Source organism: Pavona decussata, unplaced genomic scaffold, assembly GCF_977016875.1.
Source record: "Pavona decussata unplaced genomic scaffold, jaPavDecu1.1 SCAFFOLD_58, whole genome shotgun sequence".
Taxonomy (NCBI): domain Eukaryota; kingdom Metazoa; phylum Cnidaria; class Anthozoa; order Scleractinia; family Agariciidae; genus Pavona; species Pavona decussata.
Window position 1 is genome coordinate 6,023,827 of NW_028145480.1, and position 17,103 is coordinate 6,040,929.

Below are 17,103 nucleotides of genomic sequence, written 5' to 3' on the forward strand. Positions count from 1 at the left end.
TAAAACTCAGGTCCGATGGCTCAATTCTGATAACTGGTGGGAAAACAGTTCTTTGGAGCAAGTTCTTAAGTGCAATACTCTGTTTGTTTTGTTTGTTTCTTTGTGGTTTCTTTTTTTTTTTTTCAGTTCTTTTTTCTTTTGTTTTGTTTTGTTCTTTTTAAGTGTTAAGATATGTTTGTCTCTTATTCCAACACATCTTCCTCAAAAATCTAGCAACTGGATTAAAACTTCCCGCTGGAAATAAAACCTTCCTCTCTGGATGTTAATTAGGATCCTCGGTGTTGAACTGACGTTTTTTACTTCGAGACAAAATCTAAAACCTACCCTTGACCAGCTACCCTAATAAAATCGTTTTAGCTTGCTTCACTCTCATTTTATTGTCTTGCTGAAACACGTCTAGTTTAAAAACCATTTACGTATCCAAAAAGGTTTTGGAATAAGAAGTTTCTCACCCGAATTCAGCAGGATCTTGTCTTTTCTTACACCACGTAAAAAAGAGTGGGTGTTTTAGAACTCCTGGTAACATCTTTTCTTCAGTAATAATGTCTTCCCCTTACAAACTGAGGGATTATTTTCATCGATTCGTGTATGACCACATAAATTTAACAGCTCCTTAGATATTTAGCATCTCATAATCTGTTCGATTAATTTGAGTAGTGCTCAATTATTTCTTGGGACAAGCACAATTTTAACTGAACGTCACCTTCTTTCACTTGATCAAAGTTTTCAGATGGCAAGCACTGAACATGGGATAGCCGGTATTTTTTTCAATTAATAAACTGTCAGTACTTTAACTAAAAACAATGGAGTAAAAATCGCTTTATGGCAAGCATCGACCATCCCTGTAAAGCCGGCTAAGGTTAAAACGGCCGGTCCCCAAAGCACACGACCTTGGCAGCAAAAAGTCAAGGCTATTATTACTTCGGGAAGTTCTCCTAATCCTGATTGCAAATGCAGTGTTATATAACAAGTGCGTTTTGCACTACTATCGTTGGAGTTCAGTGTCTTGAGTCTTTTTTAATACAACACGAGTAACCTAGTGCAAAGATGAACATGTTGAAGAAAGGAAAACTCGTTGAAAAGAAATTACTGGCACTTAATGTATATACTTCGTCACCAAAAATGTCCAATATGTGATTCGAAGTTACACAGGAAGAAAAACAAAGTTGTTTGAACTTTTTCCACGCGCCATAGGTAATGCCCTTGATATTCATGATAATTAGGTTTTCACATGATAATGGATTCAAACTGGAAATTTTCATGAGACTTTTGGTGCTCATAAAAAGGGAAGCCTGCTAACGAAGAAGATCACTTTGCTCTCGGTGTGAAGATGGACACTTTGCTACGAACTATCGTCTTGATCCAACTTTCAACAGGATTTGGTAAGTGGTTTCATAGATGAGAGACACAAACAAAGTTTCAAGTGTAATCAGACACTGATAAGACTTGGGCAGTTGAGCCGTTTTATTGAAGCCTAAATTTGTTCACGATTAGCCAGCCGTTTTCTGTGTTTAACAGCTAACGGTCACAAATGAATGTGTTGTTTAAAGTTAAATTTAAGTACCACGAGGATAAACGTTACATTGAATTAAAAAGATTGGGCAAACAACATCGTCAACAATTATAGTTCTTTTTTTTAATTAAAATTGCAATCCAAAACATTTGTTCATCATTTCAGTTACACACAGCATGGCTTCCAGAAACGTTGATATCAACAGATCAGAGGGGTACGGAAATTTGATCGCTGCTTACATAACGTTTTCCCCAATAACTTTCTAACGAAAATCGTAAACCGAAAACCGGTCGTACCAGTTACCTAAGAAATTTATATGTATAGCGGAATTGGTTACTTCAAAGGGAATAAGATAGAGATTTTCTTGGTCAGGGAACGTCAAGTAAACATTTTTGGTAGTCTATGGTAAACTAGTTAGTAAAAAGAAAAACAAAATAGTAGTGAGAACTATATAGTCTGTTATTTTTGTATATATTTTGTTTCTATTTTATATTGTCATTTATACTGATAAGAACAATCGAGTTGCACCAGTGCAGTGAAGAAGTTCAGGCCACGTGGTTAACTCACGGGGAATTACTGATGTAGAGACGTGAGAAATTCTACCAACGAAGTTTCTTATGAATTTTTCTCTTTCCATCGTTATTCATCGCTCTCCTCGTGGAATTAGAACTACAGGCATACCTTTGAGTAAAATATCATCGCTTGTGGCTGCATGAGAAAACCAAGGAAAAACCATAACCAAGCTCTTAAAGTCCCTTACACGTCGTTTAACTACATGATGTATCGCTAGATTCGTGACGTTTCAAAAACATCCTCAACTTACAAAGCCTTGAATCAACAAATACAAGTTAATCAGGTTAATCGTGCAGTCAGTGTATGGTTTCAGTGTGCTTGATTATTATCATGTGATACCTCTCTAGCCTTTTCTTGACGGGCCAACTTGAACTCTTGAATCTAGTTTCTTTAAAACATGAAAAGGCCTTATTCGTATTCAGAGTCGCATGATTTAAGTTTTTAAAACGAATGAGCTTCTGAATCCGAGTCATTTATGGCTTGACATTTAAAATTTCTGCTCTGGCAGTAGTTTGGTGCCTTGGGGATGTATCATGGGAACTTCTTCAAGCGAAGTTCAAAATGCGAAACTACGCGCGCATACAAACCAAAAAGGTTTTAGGATTCACGAGTTACCACGTGGAATCCCAATAAGTGTTTCTGGCATCTTAATTTATACCAAAGACTCATCAAAATATATGTTCTATATAGCTCCTTTGTTTCTGGTTGTGGTATTCTTTGTTAGTCTATTTCTTTCTTATTATTTTTCTTATGCACCTCTTAGATACGTGATTTGAATTTCCGATTATGCCCCAGGTAATAACCACATACACCATTGTTCCCCTAAAAATGACTCTTACGTATTTTATCTTGATCATTATATGTATACATATTTAACACATTAGTTTCAGGTCAGTGTGACTCTCCTCTAGGAATGGAAGATGGGAGAATCCCCGACTCACGGATTACAGCGACTACCCAAGTAAATACAAAATCAATTTGTTTAGCACACCATTAACTACAGGAAGCCAAAGTTCTATTTTATGACACGAAATTATTTCTCGTAACCTACCTAACTCACTGTTTTGGACTAAACGTTTCTCCCGACCTTCCTATTTTATGCACCAAACAAACATAGAGTGAAGCGAGGGTTGCACATTGTCCCCTGATTTTGAGTCATTACAAGTCTTTTGGCTACCAGTGCATTAACAGTGAAGACATGTCATAACAGGAGGCTTTCTTTAAAGACAAGATCCCTTTTGCCATATTAGCAGTGAACAAGCCGATAACTTGAATTCAGTAGAGAACGACGTTTTAAATATTTTCCTTCCTTTCGAAAAAGGTTCATGGAAACTGAGATTAGCAAACCCAAAGTTACTGCTTGAAATATTTGTTATGAGCTACTCAATATAATTTCTTATATACACCTCGTTTTATATAAACAGAAATTGCAGTTTACAGTACCTAAAATTTTCGAAAGGGTGAAAAGTCTCGTAGAAGAGTTAAAATCATTCCACGTTGCAAAATAAAATTCAAATTGGGTTATGTCAAGAGTGAGGGAAGCTGATGTATATTAAGTCCCATTCATGCTGCGCTCATGACGTTTTTTTCATTTACCGTGCACTGTATTGCACCGAGTGAAAGTCGCGTTTATTAAGAGAAAAAGTATTTAAAAGGTAGCTCAAAAGTAGGAAAGGGGAATATCCGAGTCGAACATCTGACAATCTGCCAAGTTTCCACTTGCCCTACGTGTAACTCCCCTCGATTTTTGTAAAAAATTTAGAACAACCGAGGAGGAATCTGCTCGCAGATTCTGTTCGATGGTCGTGAGGGTGTGACAGGGCGACAAATCATTCCTTTCGCTTGTTGCGCACAGTAATTTTTGTAGTGTAAGCAAAACTTAGGTTATTGTTATAATTATCATTACTATTTGCGCCACTTAATAATTTGAAACCTTATGATTTAGCAAAATCCAGCACATTCACCTAGCAACGCAAGGCTGAATAACAAGGGAGGGAGGGGTGCATTTGGAGGTTGGTCAGCTGGAACCTCGGATAAAGGACAGTGGATTCAGGTAGACCTGGGTAACATAACAAAAGTGTCAAGGATAGCAACTCAGAATAGGTACAGATACCATCGGTGGGTCACTGAATACAAAGTTTCTTACAGTCTGGATGGTGGTTATTTCACGTTTTATCAGCAACCTTCTCACAGCATTGACCGGGTATGTATGACAGACAAAGCTTTGTGTATTCAGTCGAACCTCCTGTAAACGGAACTATCGTTTATGGTAGGTTAGTGGAAAAATAAGGTATTTATATGTGGCTAAGACTGAGTGACTCCTCGGGGGGGTGACTCCTCGTCTTACGGGGAGTGTTTCTTCAGTAGAGGTTCCTTTCTGGCTTTACCCGAAATTTGCCTAGCGGATCTCTGCAGCCCATTTCTGCAGTCAAGAGCGAATTTTTTAGTTAGTAGTTGTATCTCTCCTCTTGAAACACCTATCCAGAAAAGACTAGATACGAGCAATGTAAGAGTAAGAGGAGCCATACACTGAAGGACCATGTGCTGTAAGGGCATATATCTTTAGAAAATAATTTAACAACTCCTAAAATCTGTAATTTTAGGTTTTTCAAGGCAACAGCGACAAGGAAACTATTGTGGCCAATACATTTGATCCACCAATCATTGCCCGCTTCATCCGTCTTCATCCAGTTGACTGGTATGTATGGATTTCACTGAGAATGGAGTTATACGGCTGCCATTCAGGTAAGAGGGTGTTTTTAAATAAGTTTAATAATGGAGTCACAGGAGAGTGACCAGTTCCAACTGATTTTGCTTATGTTCTATTTTTCTCGTTGCTCACTTTCATCGGCCAATATATCTTAAAGATTCTCCAACGAATTTATGTAGAAGGTGTAAAGCGTACTTTCGTCAGCCTTACTCTGCGCTTTCGTACTCCTACTTAACTGACAGGTCTACCAGATATTATTCATCTTGTTGAACGCTCCTCTGGCATCCTCAAGTCTTACACGGATGTTTTGTTTTGTGCCACTGGTTCTGTTGATAATAACGCCTAAAACGAAAACATTTTTCCACGTCTTTTATCATCTTGTCTGTAAGAGGCAAGGGCTCCCCGCTTTTAGCGTTGAGTGTCATAACTTTGTTGGTTTTTTTTTTTGTTTTTTGTTTGTTTCTTTTTTTTTTTTTTTTTTTTTTTTTTCGCTTTTATCGTTTCCTCTGCTTCTTTTCCAACTGTGTTCAGGCAGTCTTCCTTTGCTTTCATCTTTCTTCTTTAATCAAGATCGAAGTCTACAAAGCGTATTCGCCTGTTCTCGTACCTACCTCGTCTAAACCCAGCCTGCTCCCCCTTCAATTGTCCGTCTACTTCGTCACTTATCTCTAATAACTCCTAATACCTTTTCCACAACAGACTTGAGCGTGATTCCTCTCCAGCCGTCGCACGTTGTTACACTTGGCCGGAAGACGATTCAACCTCTGCTCCCTTCGCCTCGTGCTTTTTTATTATCCCATATTAAGCTGAGTATCTCTCTTTACAACCTAGCACTTTCAAGCTGCTTCATCTTGATTTGTATTCTCTCCTCGACCGCATCTCTCTGGACTTCTGGACTATCTGGTTCTTCCTACTACTAAACTCAAGGACCTTTTTGTATGCTCCCTTGATGTTCTCTAATTTCGTTTCTATATCCTCAAATTCGGTTTCATTGTCAACCTCAAACAAACGGACACTACCGCTCTGGTTACGGTAGTAGACGACACCTTTACAGCAGTACACAAAGACCAAAATGGACGATTTTCACGAACACCTTAACAGACAGAACGCTGACATACAGTTTACTAAGGAGATCGAAGAAAATGGTAAAATAACTTTTCTAGACTGCTTAGTTACCCGTGACAACAACGACAACAAACTAAGTACTACGATTTACAAGAAAACCAACACTGGACCAATCATCCTACAACCCAACTTATCACAAAGCAACGACCATACAGGCCTTAACAAGGCGAGTGCAACCGGTTTGCGACTCACCGACAGTCTGACAGACGAAAACAACTACTAAGACAATGTTTTCAACAAGAACAACTAGACTTTATTAGACGTAACACTTACAAGAACACTGAACCTAACGTTGCAAGCAACGAAGTGACTCCCGTAACTACTGTAACTACTGTAACTATACCTTACGTACCTTGCTGAGCACCATTTACAAACGAACCACAGAATCGACTGGGACTCTGCCAAGTCCATTACCTACAGTACAAATTACTATCAACGACTCACTCTGGGAAGCTGGTTTACTAACTTAGAACAAACGCCACTCAACCGTTGCCTACACTGAACTACCTGCACCATACAAACGACGAAACAGACAAACAATAGACATTTTACTTACAATAGACCCACGGACTTTTTGACTAACAAAAGACGGATCAAAACGCACCAATCACTTTTTACAGTCTTCACAGCCAATAGTATCACGGCTTCCTGACAAACGACCAATAACATCTCGACTTCGCTGACCAATCAGGTTAACAACCTGACATATATACCACCTACATGTATACCACCTACTGACGTTCCACAATTCACTTGACCCTAAAGATGACTTCCGCTCAGGTTGTCGAAACGTCAGTCAATGTCACCTCAAACAGTCCTTCTCAGGACTACACTCACCCGGATGATCATAATTTACTTACCTATGACATGACTCCTGGGTTCAAACCATTTACAACTCATCATCTCTGTTTGCATCTTCCACTTGAAAGCGACTGAATACGTTCCTCAATTTTGGTTACTTAGTTCCAGTTCTTCCAGCCTCATCGCCTCATATATCTTCACGACAGATTTCTTTTTCCCAGTTTGTACAACATCAGTGTTGTAGCACTTTAGGATACCTTAACTGGCTAATGGTGCAATAAATAAAAATTTATCTTCAGGGTTTCCCACCCCGCCACTCCCGGTTTGCGAGGCTGGATTAGGATTAGAAGGCAGTGTCCTGCCCGACTCAGCTTTGACTGCTTCAAGTGAGTATGGTTCGGATTATGGTGCCGCAAATGGACGACTTTATTTTCAACCCAAATCAGGAAGAGTAGGTGCCTGGAAAGCTTCTTTCAATACCAACGGGAGCTGGCTTCAGGTAGACTTTGTAGACTGGACTAAAGTGACAAGGGTCGCGACTCAGGGACGGCAAGAGAAAGATCAATGGGTGACAAAATACCGCTTGTCTTACTCCTACGACGGATTATTTTTCCAGGACTACAAGGAAGGTGGCGCTGTTAAGGTATTTTTACCATAAACGTTTTTAGTATACTTAACAAGTTAAATCCCCCTTCAAGTGGCTGTGAAATTCGTCGAAGTTAAGGTAGTATAATTACTGAAAACCCACTAAAAAGTAAACGCCAGGAGATATGACGCGTCATATCTCCTGGCGTTTAATGTTTATAATGTTCGACCATATTTGCCCAGAGGAAGATCTTGAACACATCTAGAGGCCGGAGAAATTTTGATATGCTTTAATATATTACCAGAAGGCCAAAACACAAGTAATTAAATTTCACTACTGATCACTGGATCTTGCAAGCAATTTTTTCATGTTGCTGCCTTTAAAAAAATGGAGTACAAGTGGTCTGTCTGTGCACTTTGAACTGTTACTTTGTGTCATTTCGGGATGCTTGTCGGACATGAAGTGAAAACTGGAGATTGAAATCATAACTCGAGTAATATTTTCTCATATTTATTCCAAGATATTTGATGGCAACAATGATAGAAACACAGTGGTGAGTCACGAGCTGCAGAATCCCATTATTACCCGCTACATACGAATCAACCCAGTATGCTACTTTGGTTGGGTTTCTTTGAGAGCCGACTTCTATGGTTGCTATTCCGGTAGGGTAATATTCGTTCATTTTTGTTGTGTTATTATATACATATTTTAATCCATTTTTACCTTTTAAAAATGTTGCAACGGTACAATATAACTTTCGTAGTTGGAATACATAAAGCCCTTTGTAATCATTATCGTTTTTCTTTCACGACGTCTGCCGGTCGTCTCTTTATAGAGACAGCGTGTCCAACTGCTATGAGGTGGTGTTTAAACTCCGGTTGTCCTGGGTCTTCTCTGACCTATAAAAGAATGAGTGGCATAGTCCTGAGTTTCAGAAATCCCAGGCTATGCTTCGCAAATAGCCTACCGAGAAGGCTTAGTCTACGAGTTTCGGTCTGTTTTTGCGGTTCGACAGGGTTGTGGATTTTTTTCTCAACCACATGTTATCCTCACAACTTACAGCTTCTTCAGACGAAGACTCCATACTTCTAACTCGTTCTTGGTGACAAAATGGATTTGTTCTGTGGTTCAGTTCGAAAAGTTAATCCTTCAGGTTACCAAATTGCTATGAGTCTCAAATTCTAAAACGATGGCTATTAAAAGGTGAACTTACGATAATGGCTTTTAATTTATCTTTATCAGATGATCCTAGGAAACCTATTACAATACTTGCCAGGAGCACTCATTTTATATTTCCATAGGTTTTCCAATTCCCAAAGTACCAAGCTGCAGAAAACCAATGGGAATGGAAAGCGGCCGCATGCTAAATTCTTCAATAACGGCTTCTACAGCATGGCCTGGTTATCCATCTTACAAGGCCAGGCTTAATGCCAACGCAGGTTGGTTTGCAGCTAAACAAAGTCCTAATCAGTGGCTGCAGGTGGACTTTGGATCGGTAACACAACTAACGGCCATATCTACTCAGGGGTACTACTACGGTAACAGCTGGGTGAAGAGTTACACTCTCAGCTACAGCAACACTGGCTTAGAACCATTTAGGCCTTACCAACAGCAATCCCTTAAAAAGGTATTTTCATTAACAGTGTTTCTCGTCAATATGGAGTCGTACACTTGTTATATAGTTAGTTGGGACGAAAAGTAACAGCGCTCTTAACCTTCCTATATACAATTAAGCTAAGCTAATGAAATTAGACTAATGTGAGGAGCACTGTAAAAGGAAAAAAAAGGAGTGGCCATGTACCAAACGTAAAGTGACCAAAAATATAGTAAATGTTTCTCAGAAATTCCTGATGAGTCGCCAACCAAGTGGAAATACTGGTGAGTGATCCTAAGAATATGAGGCAATTAGTTACTGATATAATACCTTCCCCAACTTTACTCAAATTAATTAGTAATTTCCCAAGGAGCATTCCACCAGCCATCTCTGGTCGGCTGGGGAATTGGGAAGTGATTATGACTGCACAACATGTGTTTAAATGTCTTCTCAGATTTAGCCCCTATAAGGCCCATGAACAGCGCTGACCAGCATAGTCGGTTCAGTGGCTGAGTGGTTAAGGTATATTTCCGATAATCTAGAGAGCCATTTTCAATTCCTGGTTGAACTACATTTTCATTTATTTCCTTAGTTATGTTGACTGATTTGTTTTCCCAAATTAGCTGTAGGAGAAAATTGTTTCCCTTGTTTTTCAACTCACCACTCATTGCGCCCAAAACCGCCAGTTTGCATCGAAGTTAACCCACGGAGGAATTCCAACATTGTCACTGGAATGCAAATCAAGACTAAATTTTTTATTAGCCTTGTATTTACAGTTGCTTTGTTATGCTGCGTTAAGAGTTAACGAACCAATAGGTTTAATTTCAGATATTCATTTAATAACAAGTTCCGCAAGTCTGTAACATGGAGCTTCTGTACAATCCTTTCCATTGGATTAATTACGAGCACATGGTCCTAGGATCTAAAATAACATCTTTGTTTTCTTTGATTAAGATTTTCACTGGAAATGTGGATAGTAACAGTATTGTCAGCCACCTGCTATCTCCATATATAACAGCACGATTTATAAGGATCATTCCTGTTACGTGGAACCGTTACATAGCTTTGAGGGTAGAGTTCTATGGATGCAGAGAAGGTAACCAATATGTTTCTATTTACTGTTATAGTGCGTCCACTTTTTTCCCTTTGTGGCGCGTAACATAGGCCGATGACTTCACAAGACGTGGGAAACACGTCATTTTTTTTTCAAAATTGCAGTCTGATTGAATAAACCATCTTGGATTGCATGCTTTATTCCTCCAGAGCGTCAGAAATTTAGCCACTAAAATTGACCAAGAAGTAATTGAAATTCGTAAAGGAACTCTGAAATGTCCTAAAAGTGTAAAGATTAATTTGAAACAAGGAAAATTCTAAGTTTTGTGACAGAGCCAATCAAGATAACATGAGATTTCATGAACATTTATATGTTTTGACGTTTCGTTTTATGACATTACACAGGATTTCCAGTACCTAAAATAAGTGCTTGTAGGAGACCGTTGGACGACCAAATAAGAAACGATTCCATAACAGTTTCCTCCCAAAAAAGTGCAATCGATGGGCCTGAAAACTCCAGGCTTGGGTCTAGTAGAAGATCCTGGGTGCCACAAACAAGCGACAAAAATCAATGGCTTCAAGTCGACTTGGGAAATAAGATGCAAATCACAGGCATTGCTACTCGGGGTCATCACAATTCTTCTTGCTGGGTAAAACGTTACTCACTGCAATACAGTAACAATGGAGTCCTTTTTGAAGTATATGCACCAGAGAAACAGCCCAAGGTAAATTCTAACAAGATAATTTTGTACATTACTCTTGTTTTCTTGCTTTGTGATTCTTGTATCCTGTCGGATAATGGAGCACAAAGAACAGCTCAAAGAGCAAATGACGCCAGAAAATGTGTAGAGGAAGGAAGAAGAGACGATAGGCAAGAGAGGACGAAGAAACGTTCATGTACTTCTTTTCATAGTAGTTTAACGCGGCATACTGATGTACTCTCTGATCTGTTTAGCTAATGTAACCTTTTTACATGGCGCCATAGTTAATTAAAGGCAATGATTATGTAACCTGGCAAACTTCTTTGTTATATGTTTTTGTTCGCCTTTTTGGCCTTGACCCTGCACAAACAACAATAGAATTTGGAATGTGTTGGAGAACTGACCAATCGAAACGTTTTTGAGTGTGAACGTAAAAACAAAGGATTGTGCAGGGTCGCGGCCCTTCCAACATAAATTGCAGCACCATTGTTTTCATGGCAAGGTTTCCTAACCAGTCCCTCAATTGACTATGATGGCGCCTTCCTTTTAAGATTTGTGTAAACACGTGTACTCTCCAAATATGAAGCATTGTATTTTGTCGCACTTTTTACGCCTTTAAGAGTGGCGATTATCCAACTAAGAATGGAAATGGACGCAGCGGGGAATCAAACCAAGGTCTTTTCTTACTATACGGTGTGGCTCCATTCTTGTCTGTTTTTGCCTGATATAGACCTTTTAAAATTCGATATAATTAGTAAGCTAGTAAGCTCGCAGCGGAAATGTCATTCTTTAATGAGTATTCATTTTTCAGTTTAAAATTCCAGCTCGTAATCTAAGTTAGTTTCAAATGAGTTGTCAAAATACCCATTCCTTCGGTTTTAGAGTTAGCTAGACAAGCTCAGTTTTGTTGTTGTTGTTGTTTTTTTTTTTGTTGTTGTTTAAAGATCTTTTCAGGGAACACAGATTACAACAACACCGTCCGTCATGAGCTGATTCCACCGATAAGGTCACAGTACCTTAGAATCATTCCAGAGACTTGGAACACTGAAATAGCTTTGAGGATAGAGTTCTATGGCTGCAGTAAAAGCAAGTATTATTATTATTATTATTATTATTATTATTATTATTATTATTATTATTATTATTATTATTTTTATTATTATTATTATTATTATTATTATTATTACTAACCAGATTTTATGTCTACCTTGAATTGTAAAGGGTAAAAACTTTGTACTCCTCCGAACGCTGTGACGGTTAAGAAAATCGAATAATTGATTTTATGGTTTCTCTTTTATGCAGGAAATGGTAACTTTTCCCGATGGAGTGATTGGTCCCCGTGTTCTGTGACGTGTGGGCTCGGAACCCGCTCAAGGCACCGTTCTTGTACAAATCCTCCACCTGGTCCTTATGGAGATGACTGCTCTCATTTGGGAAACAACACCCAGATAGTGCAATGCAACCTTACAAGCTGCCCAGGTAGTAAGCTGGGTAGTTAAAACATAGGAAATGTACATTGTACATGGCACATATTAATTCAATCCCGGATTGAATTCATAAATGTATCACTTATTTATCGATATCGTTGGAAGCCCACACTGGTGACGAGTGAAGGCAGAAAACCTTGTCTTCTTGCCGATCGACAACAGTTCTGATTTCGTTTATCGTTTTCGTAGCTCCAAGCGCAATTGGCTAAATAATTATTAAGCCATGCACGAATTTTAAACAGAAGTCATTTTCAAAGTAGCATAGCGTATAAAGAATATAAAACTGAGATAAAACGTAGCAGCCTCCCCGTTCTTATCGCTTCCAGCTACTCATCGCCGCTAATTATTGCTCGCTAAAATATGAGCTAAAAAAATAATACTTACTTGACGACTAAATTAAAGTAAAGTACAGTTTGGCTGGGTCAGGCCGAAACATGCGCGCGCGGTACGACAAAAACTTAGTCAAACCTGTTGACGTACCCCCGGAAAGTTTGTTTTCGTTTTCCCAAGTAGGCTACCGTTGGGAAAAAATTGTCATCAGCGGCAAGTTGTCGAATGAATCCGATTTGACCCGATTATAACTTCGCGAAACAGGAGAGAAAAATCCCTACGGACAGACAACAAAAGGCTTATTGTCTTAAAAAATTTAAACCATAACAATAGGCAAAGCTTGATATGTCGCACTTACGTGTTTCTTGTGAATTCTTTACACAGAAATTTCTGATATCATTCCACAAAGAAGACGCTGTTTCAGTGGCCCCGGCCCATGCTATCATCGTCATGTGAATTAGGACTGCTGGGGTCGACCCCTAAGGGTTAATGTATAGGATCACTGCACCTAGTAGTGCCATACTAAGGCCCAGGACTAGATATAGGCCCGCAAGCATTTGATAACACCTGGTCAGTTATCACCCTTTCATCCAAAAGCCCAGGCTGAGCTTTCATTTACAATGCCAGGTGTTAAAAACATTAGACTGCGAGCAGTCTCTTTATTCACCCATTAAAGTTCTGTAGCGCGCGATGGATGCATAATGTTACCGTCACTTTGATCTAAGGAAAAAACTACGACTGCTCGCAATCTATAAAAACGTATGCTTTTCATATACTTAATTAACGTGGGGGCTCCGCTTAAAGGCTTCCCTATCTCTATACTGATTAAAAAAGCGCAAAAGATTTATGACTATTCAAAGTTTATGTCAATCCTAGTACAACCGTATGGAGAATTAGTAATCATTTTTTCTTTATCCAGGTTCAAGCCGAATCATAACGTACGTGTTCACTGCTGCTGGAATTCTTGCGGCATCAGCTTTGTTTGTTGGGTTCTTTAAGAACTACTTCTTCCTCAAGAAAAAGAAACCCTTGCCAGGTTGTTATTGTAATTAACTCAAGTTGAGAATGTTCTAACTATAAATTTTTTTGTTCCTGCCAATCTTGAAGATTTTTTATGTACTACTCGAGCAGATAAAAACTGACCATTTCTCGGAAGGCGTTCAGCAGGTGATCTGTAAGTGCACAGATCCCTGAGTTCAGAAAAAAGAGTACAAGGCAATGTTTAGAAGATAAGAGTTCAACTGCTGTCATCCTTCCAAAATTGTAAATTCTAAATCTAGCAGACACTCTTGAAAAAAGATTTTTATCGCTTCTCTGTAATTGAGGCCGCATGTAGTTCATGTATGCTCACACTGGCTTTTTTACGCTCCGATAGGAAAGTCATTGACTCGTACCAAATCTTCGTGCCGATAACGAGCCACGATCGGATTCTCAAAAAAAATACTTCATTAAGTGACGAAATGCTGCCATGTGGTTAGGCTATAACTATGGGCTTTTAGCTCATTTTAATAATTGCCCTTTGCAACTGACTCAAATACACTTTAACTCAATTATAAGTAAAGTTAGGGACCCATAGTAGTTTGTTATCCTATTTTTGAGTCCCTGCCCTCCGTAGTTAACTATTTGTTCCTTTTATTGTTAAATAAATAGACAGCGCTTCAGTAGAAAATTTTAGACGCCTTTTTTAAAACTTGGCTTTAAGTGGATCAAAACGTCGTTAAAACTTGGCTTTAAGTGGATCAATCAACAATTTTTGTCCATTTAAATATTGTAAAGGGCTATTGATCCACACTACAAAGAGTTCTCTTTACTTAAAAAACCGCATGTTGTATCCCTGCACTTTATCGGTCGTTATTGTTAAAAAACATTTTTTTTTTTTTTTTTGTAAAATGTCCTGATTATTCCTTTTTCATTACCGTCTTGCCAGAAACTTAAGTTCTGTATGTTTTGAGCAATATACATTGTGCCATTGCTAACAATTCTCTTTTTTTTCTTCTTCTTCTTCTTCTTCTTCTTCTTCTTCTTCTTCTTTTTCTTCTTCTTCTTCTTCTTCTTCTTCTTTTTTTTTTTTTTTTTCAGCTAAAATCTTTGCTCTGGTAAGTATTCCCACATTCTAACAGCTGTCTTTCAAACGCAAATGGTCGATGATATTTCGTAATTATTCTGTTCATTTTCGCCATATTCCCTAGAATTCGCTCACCGCGCGTTCATAGTATACAAGCCAAGAAGAGACAACAGCCATAAACGCAAGTGCCAAGCTTCATCAACGCAAGCCTTCTGTGACACAAACTCAACATAACTTAAATGCTTTAGACTCATTTGATCGCATTCTCTAATGTAGATTTATTGTGAATACATCATTGACATTGATATGGTGATTGTGCTATTTGTTTCGACTTTTTAATTTTTTAAGGTCATTTTTCCACTTGGATGAATTAGGTATCAGAAACTTTTAGTGGCGTTCATTGCGCACACCACTGTATACCATTAGAAAAGCTCCACCGATTATCAAACCTTGAAATAGAGCGGTACATTATGCTCATTTCCTTTTTTTCTTTCCTTTTTCTCTTATGATGAATTAAGAATTGGTTCATGCTTAGCGTGCGTGTATCGAGTTATGGAGGCACGTGGGAAGTTTGGATAGCTCGCCCTGATACGCACAGCTAAAAGCATGAACAAATTATTTTATAGCGTAGTGACAACAAAGCATCGAAAAGTAAAACGCGGAAAACAGGTTTCGTTTGTGATTGATTACACAATTTTCTCAATGCGCTGTACCGAAAAACAAAGGCTCTTATCAGCTGTTTACGAACACGTCACAATGGTATAGTCTGAACGAGAACGTTTCATCGGAAAATGTCAATGAAAATTTGCTTCTTTTAATTAGCTTGTACAAACTAAAAATAAGCGACGGAAACGCGCGCTTGTCTGCAAGTTGCAAACGTCATTTTATGGACCCACGGCCGTGCGTATGTTGAGAAATGTACCATGATAACGCCAATAGGAATTAGATAGGGAAGCACGCGCACTTTGTTATAGAATAAATGAATGTTTTCGGAAATATTGTTTTGTGTCGTTGTACCGTTATCTGCGTTTCACGCAGAGCTTGGGCCTCAAATGATACTATCCGGGCGAAAATGAAAAATTTTCCCTCGAAAGTCAATTATACTTCCTTGTTATTATTACCCGGTACGGATTATAATACCGCTGGGACTTTGAGGTCGAACGTTTGAGGTAGAAAGCGCCAAAACTTGAAAGTTGTATACCACATTGTCTCTCTCTATCGACGTATATGAATGGGTACTGGGGAAAGAAAGCTGGGATAATCCTGTAATGGACTCACATCCCATGGGACAGGGGGACGGGAATAATACTCCTAGCCGCTTCATTCTGGGTGTCCTGTGATAGATACTACCCCATCTAGGGCTGTGGGGGAGGAAAAGAAATATTCCTATTCACTCCATGCGGGGTATCCTGCCACGGACTAACCACGGACTAACCTCTTATCCAATGAGGAGCACAGCCACCTGATGCTGTGAATCCCGTGATGGACTATCATCTCATCCTAGGGCCTGACGTACTCCTATTTGCTTTGCCACGGAAACTGGAATTAAGAGCCACCGTTCGAGCCACCTAAATTTTCTGTGTGACTTACTTCTATCACATGCTTCACGTAGCCGCCCGTAACCACCTAGGATTTCAGCAATGGCTAATCCCCTGCCTCCCCCAGAACGTTTCTTGGACCTCCTATTGTTAAAATTGTTTTCATGGAATATAGATCAATCAGAATCTGCTTGCCGCTCATGCATTTTGACGGTTTCAGGCGAAGTTCGAAAATTTCAAACTGTTTTCTGACATAAAATAGTGATCGCTTTTCCGCGCGCTAGAATTTTCAATATCGCATTTTTCCCCTTTATTCGACCGACAAAACATCCCTAATCTCCTACAGGTGTCATTTTTACTGTCGTTTTCCTCGCATATCTCGTTATTCGTTGACATTAAATAAACCTCGCACAACTACAAGTATTACACTCAATTTTGAATTATGAACTGAATGGCCTTAACGTCGAACAAAATGCAAATTCTATCCATATCTGAAACTTAAAGTATAATAAACGCGACTTAAAGGGGAAGTATCATGGGGTTTTTGGTATCTTTTGTTAAAAATGATGAAATAAAACCTTCAATCAGCAGCCAAATAATTCTAGAATGACAAGAGGAAGAAAATTAACTTAATTCTCGAAAGGAACAACTCATGGTCTGTTCTAGCGCATTTTGGAAACAAAGATGCGAGAACTTGAAAAACATAAGCCTAACATTTTTGCAAGTTTCAATCCATACCGGCCTAATCAACAGCTTTATTGCACTGGGGGGATAATTTATTACAAACTTAACAGTTGTTTCTTTGTTTCTGCTGACAGACAAACATTTTTGGGTTTTGAAATGACAGCAAATTTGCGTGATACTTCCTCTTTAAATGCGCCCATAGAAAAAGATCGTTTATGTACACAAAGCAAATAAATATTTATTATATAATAGAAAGAGAACATGCTTAAAACCTGCTGCTCCAAACATTTCACCCTTTAAGCTCACACGCATATTCTGTGTTAATATTTATAAGAATTTTATT

General features: G+C 38.7%; 1 protein-coding gene and 1 long non-coding RNA gene across 2 annotated transcripts; both read left to right on the forward strand.

Annotated features, from left to right (window-relative positions):
- The first annotated feature begins 1,330 nt into the window (after positions 1-1,330).
- On the forward strand, positions 1,331-10,914 carry LOC146479900 (uncharacterized). The gene is made up of 9 exons (XM_085110274.1): positions 1,331-1,382; positions 2,971-3,047; positions 4,032-4,289; positions 4,690-4,831; positions 7,022-7,365; positions 7,829-7,970; positions 8,610-8,935; positions 9,857-9,998; positions 10,361-10,914. Exons 1-9 carry the CDS (start codon positions 1,331-1,333, stop codon positions 10,912-10,914), a joined length of 2,037 nt encoding a protein of 678 aa, XP_084966400.1.
- Positions 10,915-11,964: 1,050 nt separating this feature from the next.
- On the forward strand, positions 11,965-15,463 carry LOC146479901 (uncharacterized). Its single transcript, XR_014864918.1, has 4 exons — positions 11,965-12,135; positions 13,393-13,509; positions 14,553-14,569; positions 14,663-15,463. It is a non-coding gene; the product is annotated as an uncharacterized LOC146479901 (long non-coding RNA).
- The last annotated feature ends 1,640 nt before the right edge of the window (positions 15,464-17,103 follow it).